Consider the following 17,578-nt stretch of genomic DNA (forward strand, 5'->3'; position numbering starts at 1 on the left):
TAATGTATAACTAATTAAAACAAATAAAAACATTATTTTTTTAAAAAAATAAGCTTCAGGCCCATATACATCTTGATTATACATTGACCTCACTCTGACTTTGAGTCACAGACTTGCCTCCTATTAATTTAATTTTTCCATCCATAATTGGGAATAATAACTGTATATATCACTGCATAATCTTTTTATTGTGTGTGTGTCATACATATTTTTATTAAGTCCAAAATCGGAAGATCCATATAAATTGCTGCATTGCACAAGGCTTAGCACAAAATAAGTACCCCATAAAAAGAAGTTGTTGAATCATGAAGAAAATGGTGATGGTGAGATGGATTAGAGTTCTTTCATCTTAGGAAAGTGAAAAGCCCTCTACCCTGCATCTAGCCCACATTTTACTGTTTTTACATGTACGTCAGCAGTGGATTCTCCTTTGGACCTACCTCTCTGGTTTCTTTGTGTTCTAGTCTACTTAAAAGTAAATTGAAACATGCCTCTTAAGAATGCTGATCAAATCTTGGTCATTATTAAATAAAATGCAAATTCAGTATCTAGGCAGTCAAGATAGGCATCATTTATCACCTCATTTTCCTATCACTACATCTGTTGGTTTTTCAGAACTGAACCTTCCACATCTGATGCAGTAGTAGCAATATTCTTTTAACTATTGATTGATTAATTGAACTTGTATCAATACTACCTTGCAGTGACTTTCTGACTTCCCTTGATCCTATTTTCTTTCATGTTTCAGTTTTAACCCTATTTGTTCAGAAATAATTATTCAGAATCTGCTTTGTGCCAGCACTGTACTAAGCACTGAGATTCAAAAATGAGACAGGAGGCAAGTGGACATAATCCTGGTCCTACGATGCAATCATCGTGTGTGTGTGTCCACGTCTTTTGCATTTATGTAGTCTCCTTTGGTAGATATATATTGTATCATCTTCAGCTCTAACCTTATGCTTTGCACATAATTATGGTTTAAGAGATCATTGTTAATCAGATTTTAAAATGCTTTTCCTATGGAATATGGGTTATGGTGTTACATTAAGTACTTTCCATTAGTTGACCTCACAATTTTAATTACAAGAATCCATCAATTGGACCCCCCCAAAAATTCATACACATATATATATATTTTTTTTTCGCCCCTAAGCATTCATCTCTGGGACAAAACTCAAAACAGATTCCTAAACATTTTTAAAAACTAATCTTTGTCACTCTATAACTTGTTATTATATTATACCATAATATAGCACAGTAGAAATATTGGTAGCTAGTCAGAGTGCAGATCATTAAATATAATCCTTTATAATAAAAAACTATCTAATATATCCAAAACTATTTTATTTTAAAAGTTTATGTACTTTTACCTAAGTGATATTAATCAGTGTAAATTTTTGTAAATTGAATTTATTTTGTCTTTTTAAAAACAAGAGATACATATTATTCCTCCTCTATATATAGAAATCTCTGCTCATGTTTGACTCTTTGCAAAGGTTTGGTAGTTTTTTTTTTTTTTTTTTTTTTAATTCAAGGCCTTTGAAAGCAGTTACCAAGGAAACTACAGAATAGGTTACATATGTTTCACTTACACCTAAAATAGGAAATCTTGCTGTCAGCTATAAATATAATTCTATGAAAACCCCTCCCTCCAATACTTTCAGTGTGTTTCTTTAACCTACATACCACTTTTTAACAATAGTGCACACATACTGTGGTGCCTGCTCTGACGGGGCTCTGATGGATCTTCCTGGCTCTGTCTAGCTTTGAATACATATTTTTCTCCTATTGTGTTTGGGGTTTCTCCCTCATGTCCAGTGAAGTCGATACCTGTCACTCCACAACAGCTGTAGAATACTTTGAATCCAGACAGAAAAGACAAAGACAATGACATAAAAATTTATGGCACTTAGAGAATTAACTTTGCTAAACTAATCTTTGTAGAAGCCTTCTAAATCCAGACAAAAGAACATGAAGCAAGATGATTTCTTCAGTGCCGGGATAGCAGCAATGATTTAAAAAATGTTGACATATGGCTTAACATTTTTTTTTAATTTTATGGTTTAATTCACTCTTACATCAAGCTTTAACTTTTGCCTGAACTCAAAACAGTTATTCCAGGGATCTCATAAAGTAATTTACCATAATAAATCTTATCATAATGATCTTTGTAGAAACTGTGAAATAAGTTTCTCAGTGTCAGTGTTTTCCATTGATCAGGGTCAATGTTAATTAAACTGAACTTGGTGGTACTATGAGAACAAAGATGAGTAAGACACAGTTTTACTCTTAAATGGGACTCAGTCACCTGAAAATTAGTAATATACGGGGTTGTGGCCCCCTCCTCCTAACTGTTCTTTCTACATCCAGCCTACCCCTTTAATCTGTGCTGTCCTCTATTGCCAGAGGATCATCACAAAAGTCAAACTTTTCTCAAGTCTCAAGGAAATCCTTGATGACAACCCATAGCAATGATGGGTGAAGCCCAAATCCCTTAGCACTGTCTATCCTGTCCCCCTCCATTGGCCACGCTCATGACTCCAAGCTCATCTCTTGTTGCTTTACCACTCACTTTGGAAACTATTACAAAAAATTTTTAATACATATTTTTAGTTGTTGATGGACCTTTATTTTATTCATTTATTTATATGTGGTGCTGAGAATCGAACCCAGTGCCTCATACATGCGAGGCAAGCACTCTACCACTGAACCACAGCCCCAGCTCCCACTCTTACCAATATTTTTCTTCAACTATCTTTCATATTCTTTCTTACTTCTAGACCTTCATATTCCTTCCTATTCCTCCTTGACCATTTTCTAGATGATTCCCTCTCATCTTACAGATCTATTTTTTAATCTATCACTTTGCCTATGGAATCTTTGCTGATTCCCAACTCCTATCATTGATGCAATTATCACACTGTTTTAAGTGTCTGATTTCCCCTCTGGGAAGGGAAGGGATCCTGCCTTTCTTGCTTAGCACAGACATGTCCTCCACCAGGCATTTTGCAACTATTTATAAATTAACGAGTGAATGAATTAATGAACAAGTGATGAATGCTATAAAAACCATTTTCAAAGAGAAAATGAAAACCCATGTTAGGTAAAAATTCATTCTACCCAGTGCCTTGGTCAGCTTTCTTGCCACTGTGACTAAAAGACCTGACAGGAACAATTTTCAAGGAGGAAAAGTTTATTTTGGGGTCCATGCTTTCAGAGGTCTCAGTCCACAAATGGCTGACTTCAGTACTCAGACCCTGAGATGAGGCAGAAAATCATGGCAGAAAGGTGTGAAAGAGGAAAGCAGCTCAGGATGTGGCAACCCAGAAGCAAAGAGAGAGTCGCCCCACCACAGACATAATATATACCCCAAAGACACATCCCCAATGAGCTACCTCCAGCTATACCCTATCTGCCTATAGTTACCAACCTATCAGTGAATCCCTATCAGTGAATCAATTCACTGATTAGGTTAAGGCTTTCATAACCCAATTATTTCACCTGAAAACTCTTGCATTAAGCTTTTGGGGGATACCTTTAATCTAAACCATAACATCCAGGGAATGGTAAAGAGGTGTAAAAGAAAGTAATATGAAGTGATATTTGATCTGACTTTAAAAGATGAGTAGTCAGGATTTCACCAAGAAGTTGAGAACAGAACAGGGAAGTCAGAGAACCACCAGGGCAGTCGAAGGTTTGCATAGTAGCTCAGTTCTGGATGAATGCCACCTCATTTAGATCTCAACCTAGACATCACTTCTGCCAAGCCTTCCTGACACTCCCCTGCAGGAGGTTCAATGTCTCTTATATTTATGCTAAGAGCTCTCTCCAGCTCTATATGCTATGAATAATGTTTCTAATATGAAATTTTAAACCTGAGATCTATAAAGCAATTCATCAGGAGTAACCACTTTTTGTTGTACATATGTGCCACTCTTTTTGTGTAAAAAACTTAATGCATTAACATGAAATAAATTTTGATAGTAATAATTCTTTTTTTGTTATAGATAAAGAGGGTGGTTTGGTGGAAAAATAGGAAAGAGGTGAACATAAAGAGATATACAAGCCTGGCGTTTTGCAATTTTGAAGATGCATAATCACTACCATGCTGAATGTCAGTATTTCAGTTTCATTTTCTTTTAACAGATCTGTAATGGAGTAAAAGCCTTTTGACCCCATAGCCATGCCACCACATTTCCTTTATATAGGGGAACTAGAGCTACAGGGTTAGACTCACTTTTAAATAGAAGCCTCTCTCCTTTACATTACATTTCAGTGTCAAATCTCACAAATGACCAGTGAGACATTCTTCCTGCATAGAGAAGGGTTTCAGGAGTGTTAGCAAGTCTCTGCAGGCTACCAGGAACTGAGTGTGCAAGTTTAATTCATACATTTTAAACAACAGCATCTCACTCAAAAGTGCCATCTTTGGAAAAGAATGTAGACTTAGACAAACTAACAAGGCTTTGTTAGAGTGGACATTTCCAAATATTAATTATGAAAAACTGCTGAAGCATTTAGCTGCCTACATGTGAATTCCAGCTATTTTATCACAGTTGCTTTCGAGAATCATAACTCGGTGGCAACAGCCTTATTGGAAACCCTGAGATTAGTAATGACTTTATTCAGCACATAGCTGGAGGCAAGACTGGCTACAAAGCCAAGGCCCCTGAGAATAGTGATCCTGTCATTGCAGGTCGTATTTCCCCAGAAGCATAAGCATTAATTTCTTTCATCTTTTAAGGGGTCTCTGTGCCTTCCCTACCCTGTCTTTTTAACACAAAGAGGTGATAAATTTGTTGCTTCTATCCTTTGTATTAAGCTGATGTTTAGTGGATAATTACTTTAGTGGAAAAACTGTAAGTATTATAATAATGATAATAATAATTTACTAGTCATTTCTTATACTTTAACCCATTTATTCTTAGTTTTAAGAGCTCAGTAAGGACATTCCCTTCCCCGATTGCACAATAAGAGTACCTGTATAAGTTTAAGTAATTTCTCTAGAATATATTGCTAGCAGTTTAATTCAAAGCCAATTTTTCTGATTTCAGATTTCAGGCTCTTGACCACCATTTTTAACATTCTATGTTCTTAGGTCCCCAGCTGACCTTTCCATTCTGAGCCATAGCTGTAGTCTACTGGCAACGGAATTCTGCCCTTTAAAATGCATTGTAACTAAGAAGCTCTGGAGACTGACAGATGTGTATTTGAGCTGCAGCTCTGACATTTCATGATTACAGTATTTTCCAAGTTAATTAAATCTTTCAATCCTCAATAATGAGTAATAATTAGGAAGAGTTGAATGGAGTAGCTCTAGCATTAGTGCTTAGCACTAGGCATGGCACAGAGTAAGGGAGAAGTCCACCCTGGGCCTGCTCCTATGCCAGGTCCCTTATGAAGTCTTCATGCCTTCTCCAGCCAGGTGGTGCTGTCCCACAGCTTTTACCCTTCACAGCTTTCTAGAATTTGTTTTCTCTTTGCAGCTACTTGTTTCTTCTTTATAGACTGGAGGTCAGTGAAGGATTGGATTGATACCTGTGCCTCTTAACATCTACAAAAAGTCAAGCTCAGTAAATAGTGCCTATCTTTTTTTGATCAAATATGTGGCCACATTTCTGTCAAAGAATTGTGTAGTATTTTAGGATGGAAGAGCCAGTAGAAATGTAGTTAGTTCTCACTTAGGCAGCACACATACTGAAATTGGAACAATACCAAGGAGATTACCGTGGACTCTGGGCAAAGATGACCTGAAAATTTGTGAAGCATTTTGTATTTAAAAATATATATAATTAGACACCAAAATATTAGGGTTTCTAGGATATTTTTATTTTTCTGAGCAGAGTATGCAGCCAGGATTATAACCTGAGATCAATGCATAGATTTATCATGTTTTAAATACTTATGCATTGATTCAATTATATGTTCCCAATTTCTTCATTTGGGTCTTAAAGTATGTCATTATAAAAAGAATAATGCTGGTATGACAGTAGCCCAGATATGGAATCAACCCAACTCATAGATAAACAGAAAAAGAAAATGTGCTGTACATATAAAATAGAATACCACTCAGTCTTTAAAAACAAGGAAATCGTGTGCAACAACATGGATGAACCCAGACAGCATTGTGTTAAATGAAACAAACCTGGCACAAAATGACAAATATTGCATGATCTCACTTATTTAGGAAATCTAAAAAGTCAAGTTCATAAAAGCAGAGAACAGAACCGGGGTTACCAGGGGCTAAGGCAGGGGGTTGGGTACAGAGAGATGATAATTTTTTTTAAAAAGTAGAAAATTTCAGTTAGGAGAAATAAGTTCTGGAGATCTATTATATAACATAGTGAATACAGTTAATAACAATATATTATCTAACTATAAAATTGATAAAAGAGTAGATTTTCAGTGTTCTTACTTCGATAAAATAAGTATGTGAGGTAATGCATACATTAATTAGTTTGACTTATCCATTTCCTAATGTATGCAAGTTTCAAAACAACATATTGTACAACACAGATTTTTGTCATGACAAAAAGAAGGCTAAATGGGAACAGTTATGGTTTAGATATGAGGTGTCCCACAACAGCTCATTCATGAAGCAATGCAAAGAGGTCAAATTAATAGATTATAAAATCCTTAACCTAATCAGAACCTTAATCCAGTTGAATGAATTAACTGGGTGGTAACTATAGTCAGATAGGGTGTGTGTGGCTGGAGGAGGTGGGTCACTGTGGGCATGTACCTGGTGAGCAGAGCTCTTCCTCTGCTTCCTGATGGCCACTGCCTGCCTTCCTCCTCCACACCCTCTGCTTCATGTTGAGCCCAGAGCTAAGAGTCAGCTGTCTGTGGACTGAGACCTCTAAAACCATGAGCCCCAAATAAACATTTCCTCCTCTACTTTGTTCTTCATAGGTCTCTTGATCACAATAATGAAAAAGCTAAAACAGAAACTTTTAAACCTGGAAATTTTATTTAAAGGAATAATTCTGAGTTTACCTGAACACTAAAAAAATATAAAAGGACTACTCCTGGGAGTAGGTAAGCTCAAGATGATTTCAAATGTGGCGCCATGCTTGGGGTCTCCAAAAGTCATAGAGGAGCAGCCTTGGTGAGAAAGAACAGGGGTTTCATTTGCTCGTGTTGAGTTCACTCCCTTCTCTGTTTTTCTCACTCAAGAGGTTATTTATTTATTTATTTATTTATTTATTTTTGCCAAGATCTAAATAAGTCTGTAAAGAACCAAGAACAGAAGGGCTTTTTAATATAAGAAGCCTCCCATAAGTGTAGACCCTCAAGGATCATGATTTTTGCACATCCCCTAGTGGTGTCTGTTATTGAAGTACCTTGAGGACAGTGCTTATAGGCTACTTCATATCTTCCACCTAAATCAATGGTAGAAAAGGAAAACAATCAGATTGTCCATCTTCCTGGGTTGTGAGCCCAATAAGAGCACAACTTGCCTTCTTTGTTTAAATTGTCAAACAGTCGAATGTGATAAGTACTGTAGATCCCTGTGCCTCTCACCCCATTTTAAAGGTGAGAAATGTTGAGGTCTTGAGAATTATATGGCTTAATCCAAATCACATAGGTGACAGTTAAACTCCATAGCATATACTGTACAGATGCCCTCAAAGAGGCCTGTGAGCCAGAATCCCCTGGCAGCAACTATAGAAAAATCCCCAGATCACCAAGGCTCTCCCATATATTTTGATGCAATCAGACCAAATATTTGGGTAGCTCTACTCTAAAACACTACATGATATTTCCTCCTTAGTAAATGTCTGTTAAATGAGTGAGTGGTGTCTGTTATTCTGCCATTAACAATCTATTCCTGCATTAAGTCTTGCTCTTGAGCAGCAATCCTCCGTTTAAAATGCAAATAATCCTGGGAGTCTTTCCATCGTCTCTAATATCTTCTTCAGAGATGTCATAACAGAGAACTCAGCCACTCTGACTGTAGGAGGTGCATGATATAATGGAGTAGGGCCACAAGGATAGAGTAAAATTCACATCTTTGATACCTCATAATGTTGTCAGAGGCTTCTACTGCCTGAACCTGTAGCTATGAGAAGGAAATGTAGGGTTCACCTAAAATTCCTTCAAGTGTTTGATGTTATAAAGCTCCTGTGAGGACTGGTCCTTAGTTGAACAAGGCTTCTATCCCTCCTCCACATAATCTGCGGTCAGACATCCTCAATGACAAAGAATTTCTGGATGGTCTACAAACACCCATCTGTGTGCTGAGACACTTCAGGTGTTCTCCTTTGTGCTCTTAAGCACACACCTGAAGGGTGGGATCTCTCTTCATGGTCACGAGCTTCTCTCAAAAGCTGACCTTAAGGCTCTTATGCAAAAGCAGCACAAGTGTCCATCAGGTGATGAGTGGATATATAACATACAGTTTGTCCACACAAGGGAATATTATTCAACAGTAAAAATAAATGAAGTGCCAGATGTGGTGGTGCCCACCTGTAATCCTAGTAACTTGGGAAGCTGATCAGGAGGATGGAAAGTTCCAGGCCAGCTTCACCTTAGCAAGGCCCTTAACAACTTAGTGAGACCATGCCTTAAAACCAAAAAATAAAAAGAGCTGGATATGTAGCTCAGTCAGTGGTAAAGCACTCCTGGGTTCAATCCCCAGTCATCCCCCCAAAAGAATCCTATAAAAAGAAATGAGGTATCAATATATGCTACAACATGGATGAACCTTGAAAAAATTACACTAAAGTAAAAGATCAAATGAATACATTATAAGAACCTTAACCTAATCAGAACCTTAATCCAGTTGAATGGATTAACTGGGTAGTGACTATAGTCAGTTGTACCTGCAGAAAATAATATATGTTGTATGATTCTGTTTATACATAATATTCAGAATGGGCAAATCCATACGAAAAGTAGATTAGCAGTTGACAGGGAGAGCTAAGAGAGTTTGGGAGAGAATCTCAAAATGACTACTAATCAATACAGGTTTTTTTTAGGAATGAAAATGTTCTAAAATTGAATATGATGATGTTTGTACAACTTTGTTAATATATACTAAAAACAACTGAATTATGCACTTTAAAAGTGTAGAGTTCATGGGGAGTGACTTTTATCTCATAAAAAGCTACACCTTTAATAGTGAATTTAGAGAATGAAATTGCCAGGCACCCATCACCCCTAGAGAAGATGTTAGAAAGTTCTATGTCACCAGAGGGGTGCATAGGATCATAGTTGTGTAATTTCCCACCTTAAGATACCATAAGCTGATTCTAATTTCCCATGTTGCTTTTTTCTCCCCTGAACATTTATTTAATTCTTTTACCCATTCTTTTTCTTCAGTTTTTATGGGATTACGTTCCTGCTTCCCAGATTAAAAATACATGAAATCAGGTGCATAGTATTATAATTCTTTGGAAAGGATTATTATAAATGAAAATGCAAAATGTATCTATTGTACCTGTTGCTTTGCACATTTTGGCTACAAGCAGCTCCTGAGAGTTTCCACTTATTATGTGTAACAGGAGAGAATGTTCAAACTAGTAACAATGTTTAAAAAGAGAACATAATTCCATCAATGTCTCCTTCTGTTAAAGTTGCCACTCTTTTTCATCCCTTCGGCCCATGTCATCTCTCACATGGACTGTTGAAGCAGTCTGATTTCCTCCCTCCCATCTCTCCCTCTTTAGTAACTCATCTTTCATAACCACACAGTTAACATTTCTAAAACACAATATAAAGGAGTGTGAACCAGAGGATAGGAGTTTGGGTCCCAGTCTCAGACAGCCTGGATTCACACCTGAGCTTTGCTGCCAACACTTGATCGGCTTAAGCAAATGATCTAATCTTTCTGTGAATGATTTGTCCCTGAATTTTTGTGAGAATTAAATGAGAGTAGAATATTCAGTGCCTATTCCAAATGATGGACTGATTGATGGGAGCAGAGTAAACTTGGGAGAATGAGATTTTAGGAGACTAGTAGTAAAGGTAGTGCATTATTTATGTTAGATTTGAGATGCCAATCAGATACTCAAGTCAGTCACCATCCGCTCTTATTTTTATTATTACACTTAATAGTCAAGTATTGCCATTTCCTCACTTCTGCCTAATCAAATCCAAACTCCCTGGTTATCATGCAAGAAACTTTGAAATCTGACCTCAACCTATCTTCTCCCAGTTCACAGCCTTTTCTGAATACATCAGGCAAATCTGTGGCTCCAGGTTTTTGATCAAGTTCTTTCCTCTGCTGCTCCATATTTTCCATTTTAAAATTTCCACTCTTCATTCAGGAAAGCCATGTGAAAAAATAGGAAGTTTTTTTTTTGTGTGTGTGTGTGTGTGTGTGTGTGTGTTTTCCGAGCTCCTTTTTCTTGTGTCCCAACAGCACTTTAGGGGTTTGAAAGAAGTTGGCTAAAGAGAATTATTTGAAAGGTAAAGCAGAAAGAACATCCCAGAAGACTGGTTAAGAAAAATAAGGAATAAAGTAGAAGAAAATAATGACTTCCAAGCTTGTGTCAGGAACAACAGGACATGTGACAGTCCCATTTAATGATACGAGGAAACTTGGGAGAATGTGGTTTTAGGAGACTAGTTATAAACGTAGTGTATTATTTATGTTAGATTTGAGATGCCAATCAGATACTCGAGTGAATTTGGTAAATAAACAGTGGAATCTACATACAAGTGTGGGGTTTGAAGAATGCTTACAGCTAATGATTAAAACTGGGAGTCACAGAAGAGGCCAAGAGATATGCTCTGGAGAAGCCTGGGGAACTCCAACATTTAAAGATCAACCAAAGGAAAAGAAACCAGTTAGCCCTGATTATACTTAAAATCAGTACCTACTTGGTTTTAAGTATACTCATACTTGTCTTTATGCCTAGTAGTGTTCAATAATGCTTGCTTAATACATTTTACTACTAACTGCAAGGAAAGGTTGCTTTTTAGAAGTCTTCCAGCCCTCCAGTTTAATGATCAGGCAAAATTTGCAAAAGCAGGAAGGCCAACTCTGGTATCTAGCCCAGGATTGAACATGATGGACAGTTTAATGACTGCTGTAGACAGGCTCACCCTCCCAGACTCTCCCTATTCCCATGTCTCCCGGACACACTTCTAAGGGCACAGCTCCAGTGCTCATGAGGGATGGCACACAGCCCAGGATCCCAGCACAGCCCTCAAAGATAAATACAAGACCCTTGAGAGCATAGCAGCTGCTGGAACACATGGATGATCAGCAGGACACCCCCCCACACACACACTTAGGTGTGGACTGAAGCACCTCAATGTACAAAACACTCTGTTTTTTGAACAACTACATGGGAACCTTTCTCCAGTATCTTGTCATGTTTTTCCCATTGACATTAACCATTCAATGCTCATAATTTTCTAACTCCCCCTTGTTTTTATGAAGTATTTAAGGATTTGTAAACCAGGCATTTTGATTAAGCCTTCATCACCCATCACCTAGACAAATTCAATAGCATTCTGGCTGGTCTCCTTGCCTCCACTCTCTCCCCACTTTGCCATCAGAATACCACACCAAATCTCTTTCCTGTTAGTGCTCCCGCCTGCCAGGAACTTCAACAGCTTCTCCACTGCTGACTGAAAAAATATTACAAAATTCTAAGCTTAGAATTCTAGGTCTCTCACCATCTTTCACTTCCAGGAACCTTTCCATCACTAGTGCCCACCAGCCATATCCATATCCAGACTGTAATTAACAAGACCCCATCTTTTCCATACAATTATCACTGTGGCTTGTCTCTGCTGTGTCTCAGCATTGGCCATTTTCTCAGCCCAGGATGCCTTATCTGTTTCTCCATCTGTTGATGCTGCACTACTCCTTAAGTACCAGGCCAATGGTGCCTTCCTCAGGAGCTTTTCTTATTCACCCCAGGTGGAAGGAAAAGTGCTTGTCTATACTTCTGAAACAATTGGTGTGTATTTCTTTAAAACTCTAATCAGAGAGATGATAGTGGTGATGATGGAGAGGATTGTTCTTCTGCCTTGGAACTCTTTTTATTTTATTTTATTTTATTTCAACATATAGCACCTAGCAAAGCATATGGAAGAAAATCTTAACAATATTAACTGAATGTCTGAGTAATTCATTTAACCCACTAATCCCCACGTCTTGTCGTTTAGCCATTACATAATCTTCAGTCTACATACATTGGATTTTCTTAAAATTCGAGCTCTGAGCATTTGGAGACGGCCACATAGGTGACTTTCCTTAAGACCCATGTTCCTTAATGGCCAGAGTATCAGTGACTGACCTGGAAGGGATAAGGATAGAAGAGTGGGCAGATTCAGGAAGAGCTCTCCAAGATGGGAAAGTCATATGCTTACAGCTGGAGCAGCAGGGTGTTGACATGATCAGACTAGGCTTTTGGAGAAACCACTGTAAATTCAGTGCAAAGTGTGGAGGAGATGCCAGAGACAGGAGAGCCTCAGGAGGAGGCAGCTGCAGGCCACTCAGGCAGAGAGTGTACCTCCTGGCTCCAAGCCCAGGTCTTTGCCAAACAGTCACTGCTGTCTCTGCCTCTTCTCAGGGCTTCCAGGGCAGATGTGGACACCTTACCAAGGAGCGCCATGCAGTAGATGCTGAAACCACGCACCCCAGGCTAAGAATCAGTAACATGGCAGCACCTGCTTGAAAGGATTACAAACCAACAGACTCCACTTAGAAAGGAACAATGTCCAAGAAAGGGCGAAATAAGGGCGAGAAGCCCGAGGCACTCATTGTCGCCCTTCAAGCTGCCAATGAAGACCTCAGGACCAAGCTCACAGACATTCAGATAGAGCTGCATCAAGAGAAGTCCAAGGTGAGTGAGGGCTTCCTGTGGCCATGGCCTTGGGAAAGTCCTGGCCACATTCACCTGCAGCAAGCACAGCTCTGTCTGCTGGCCCACCCCAGTATGTCCTTTGCCAGAGGGCAACAACCCCTGTATGCATGGTGGTTCTCTGGTTTGTGGTGGAGGGACAGAGAGTGAGATGAGCATGCTCACTAGATGCAGCTCTACCTCCTCAGGAAGCTGGTGCAGGAAACGAGACAGACATACTGAGACAAGGACGGCCGCCACCGTTTCCTAACGCTTCATTGTACAACCCTGGAGGAGTTCCACCCTTGCTCTCTGTTGAGTATTCCTTCCACAGCATTCAGAGCAGTCCTGGGATAATACATCATTTTATTTCACTCTGCTGCCCAGTATATTCCAGTGGCTTCCTAACCCTCTTTCAGTCGAAGGATTTCCCTTACCATTACCGGATATGACCTCCAGCCCCCTCTTTGATTCATCCCACACTACCTACCTTCTCTTGATTATGCTGCTCTAGTCTCTTTGCTGGATCAAGAGAGATATGCCAAGCACTTTTGGGGTCTTTGCCCTTGTTCTTCCCCTGGTCAGAAACTTGCTCCTTTCCTTACCTCCCTCCGTGGCTGTTCAAGCTTGACCTGTCTGACCACACAGATCATTTCCCCCAGTGCCAAGGGACTCCCTGTGGACTATTCTTTTCATTCTCATTTCATGCTCATTTATATATTTATTTATGTATTTACTTCCTTAGTGCTCATCTTTCCCCACTCAAGTGTCATCTCTATGAAAGGAGAGACTTGGCTTACTTGGTGTCTCTAGAGCCTAGATAATATCCAGAACTTAAAAATCAACATCTGTTTATTGAATAAAGTAGTGATTAAAAACTGGTTTCTTCTTTACAACTCAGTTTATTCATCAGTAAAGTGCTACCACTGTCTCCTGGGGCTGTGAGGAGGTATAAATTAGGTACATAAAAGTACCTGTGAGGATTAAGTAAGAAAATTGTTCACAAGTGTCCAGAGGGCTGCAAACGCTCAAAAACTTATTAATATTAGTGTTCTTTATAATGTTCTCTGAACTTCAGTCAGTTGCTAACCAAATTTAGGAAAATCTTATTACTTCTCTGAATCTTATCATTTAAATGGATAAGCTAGCACATATCTCACCAGGGCAGAGTCAATATAAAGCCAAGAAAGCATTTTGAAATATCCATTATGTACTAAGACGTTTTTGATCCCTGTCATCTGGAGACAACCAGATTGGTGTCAACAAGTCTCATTCAGATAACTGTGCAGTAAGAAAGCATTCTAGATCAGCAGCATTAGGTCATAAGGCAATGAATGTTCTGATTCCATTTTGTACGGTTCTTATTCTGTAACATCATATTAAATGTTGATTGTTATTTCCCCCCAATTCTATTCCTCCTTGTTTCAACAATAATAATAAATGGGCTTTGGATCAGCGAAACCCACTGCCTCCTGTTTCAGCTAAGCCTTGGCCTTGGATAAATAAACGCTAAAATAAAGTTTACAAAAGAAATTACTTGGTTTCCACAAAGCAAAAGGAATTGTGATTTAAAAAACAAAACAAAACAAAACATTAGTTTGAGAGTCAGAAGTCCGAAGTGTTATCTTTCCCTCTGGAGGAAAATTTAAGTGTCTCCATGTCTCTGTCTGTAATTCAGATGACTGATTCTGTGACTCGATATCTGTGTTTTCTAAGCATCACTGTGCAATAGACCAATCTTGGGAACTTGTTAAGAATTGAGATTTCCTGAGCCTCCAGGCCAAGAATTCTAAAAATAAAGGAGGCAGAGTGGGGACCAGGACTTGTACCACTGGGAAGCAGCCCAGGCGATTCATATGGAGGGGCTTCCCAGTGCCAACAACCACTCCACTCTAAGACCCCTCCCAGGTCTCACTGCCTGTGAACCTGTCCTTGGTTTTCCCTGGGGCAGTTTAATATTTGAAGGGAGATAGACTCCTTTAATTATAGCAACAACAGGATGACAAACGATCTTTGTAGGAAGAGGCTCATTGGTATGAAGACTGGTAACCATAAATTGTCCCTGCTTGTCAAAGCTCTATAGATTCCCAAGAAACAGAGGCCCCAAGGAAACCACCTTACCATTTTCCTATACATTCGAGCTTGAATGAGGTTGCCTGTCCCTCTGGGAATGGGCACAGGTGTCATCTCCCCTTCCTCTGCAGACACTGACAGGACACTAGCAGCGGAATCTCGGAATCTCAAATAAAAACACAGCCTTATCTTTCCCTCTCCTGGCTGCCCCTGCCTTTCACCCTGAGGCAGCTAATTACAACCCAGCACAAAGTCTCACCACCCACCCGTCAGCAGCCTTCCCCCAAAGAGCACAGGGAATCTAGAGGGCAAACAAGTCATAAAGCAGTTTTATTATAAATAAATATGATTGTGTTTTCAAAGAACCAGGCTGTAGCAGAAAGAACATGAACAATAGCAAGATGTGAATTTACACCCTTGGTTTGGCTCTGAGGTGCTGATGATAAAATGATACTGCAACTATTGGGAATAGAGTAGTTAAAGAGTGGAAAGCTTTGGGGTGATGGGCCATTACTCATCTTTCCAGCAAGATATATAATCACTTTGACATTTACAAAACATCTATCATGCACAGAACAGAGTCATAAATACTGATAATGTAAATAGCTACAATGTATTGAATGTTTCTATCCATCACACACCTAACACGCCCACTCCAGCCTGCCATGACCCCAGCTCTTATCCTGAGCACCTCAGTGACTCTTGAGTAGGTCATAGAGCCCTCTGTGTTTTCCTCTTCAGTCATATGAGACAATGGTGGCATCTGCTTCATAGGATATGTGTGTGTGTGTGTGTGTGTGTGTGTGTGTGTGTGATGCAGTTTGTGTCAAGTGTATTAAAGGTGTTCATGCATCTATCTCTTTTGACCCTCATTACCTGCCTTGAGGTGGGCATTGTTGCTATCTGAATTTTACAGATAAAGAAACTACCTGGCAGGTAGGAGGTGCTCCAAACTACTTGCTGAGTAAACTCACTTGAGCCTTCCTAAATGGTTTCTGGACAACTCTGTCGCAAAAGCACTGTTATAATGCTTATTTAGGTGGGAAGCCTCAGGCTTGGTTGGGGAAAGGATTTCCACCAAGGTCCATCTTTTCCCTGAGCCAGTAAACTATAATATTTTCCTCTGTCTTTTCTCTGGATACCGTGAGGCTGGGTCCGCTGTTCAGTGTGCATGAACACACCAGGGATGGCAATGAGATAAGAAGTTCATCCACTAGACTCCCTGTGGCTTGTCCTCTCCTTCTAAGACAATACAACTGTAGTGAGCAGTGTGAGCACGTGACAGGGGGGGATGAAGGGGCAGAAGCAGAGAAAAGGATTCAAGGGTAGAGGCAGCAGAACAGCAGGCCAGGTGGCAGGATCTGGGAGGAATTGGCTCCAGACAGGAATGAGTAGTCTGCACCTGACTAGCCCTTCAGACTGCAAAGAGCTTTCACCTCCTCAGAGCAAGCCTGGGACAATGGCTGGGCGTGACTAATATTCTGATTTCACTGAGGAAGAAAACCAGTTTCAAATCGTTTAACTCATTCACTCCCAGTGACACAGCAACTGAGAAGCTAAAATGGGAATTCCCTTCTGTAAGCAAAAGAGATCTGGGGAATGCTGAGCATCTAACTCCACTATGTGCCATTGTCCCCAGGGCACTCTCAGAAAGATTTCTCTCTCCTCAAGTGCTCAGACCCTTCAGGTTCAAGGCTCAAATTGGGGGTTGGATATTTATTTCAATCTGCACCTTTACCACTGTTTTCAAGATAACTCAAAGCAAGAAATTAAAAAAATATTAATCATTTGTACTTCCTCAAGTTGTAAAGCTTCTTATAAGCAAACTTCCTGTAGTGGTAGCTTTTCCCTTCTCCACATCTCCAGATGGAAAGTTCCCACTAGTGAGGATATGGGGAAAAGGTACACTTACACATTGTTGGTGTGACTGCAAATTAGCACAACCACTTTGGAAAACAGCACAGAGTCCTCAAAAGACTAGGAATGGAATCATCATAAGACCCAGCTATCCCACTCCTTGTTATTTATACAAAGGAACTAAAACCAGCACACTATAGTGATGCATGCATACCAATGTTTATAGCAACACAGTTCATTTAGCCAAGTTATGGAACCAGCCTAGGTGCCCATCAAGAGATGAATAGATAAGGAAAATGTGGTGTATACACACAATGAAGTTTTATCAGCCACAAAGAATGATATCATGTCATTTGCTGGTAAACAAATGAAACTGGAGATTATCATGCTATGTAAAACAAGCTCAACTCAGAACATCAAAAGACAAATGTTTTCTCTTATGTGAAAGTTAGGGCTGGGGGAAGGGGGATCTTATGAAAATAGAAGGGAGACCAATAGAGTGGAGGAAGCAGATGGAGAGGGAAGGAGGAGCGGGCATGGGGAAGTATAATACACACACATACATACATATATACACACACATACACATATATAATTATAATCACTAACAAAATAATAATAATAATAGTACTAATAATAATAAAAGAGAGATCAGTAGAGTAGAACCAACTGGATCAGGAGAGGGAGGAGGGAAAGAAAAGGCAAGGTACTAGGGGATGAGATTGATCAAAGTGTGTTTTATATGCATGTATTAATTATGTTACATACACAATGAATACCACAGTTATGTATAAATATAATGCACCAATAAGTTTAAAAAAAAATAAAAGGAAGGAGGAAAAAAA

General features: G+C 39.3%; 1 protein-coding gene across 1 annotated transcript in view; it reads left to right on the forward strand.

Moving 5' to 3' along the window:
- Positions 1–17,578, forward strand: part of JAKMIP2 (janus kinase and microtubule interacting protein 2) — a 157,624-nt gene that overhangs the window by 81,160 nt on the left and 58,886 nt on the right. Inside the window, exon 2 of the mRNA XM_081305331.1 lies at positions 12,534–12,806. Within this exon, the coding sequence (XP_081161457.1) occupies positions 12,678–12,806 (129 nt within the window). The 5' untranslated portion in view covers positions 12,534–12,677. The remainder of the gene's footprint in view (positions 1–12,533; positions 12,807–17,578) is intronic.

The sequence above is a fragment of the Spermophilus citellus genome, assembly GCF_964194105.1.
Source record: "Spermophilus citellus genome assembly, chromosome: 1".
Lineage (NCBI taxonomy): Eukaryota > Metazoa > Chordata > Mammalia > Rodentia > Sciuridae > Spermophilus > Spermophilus citellus.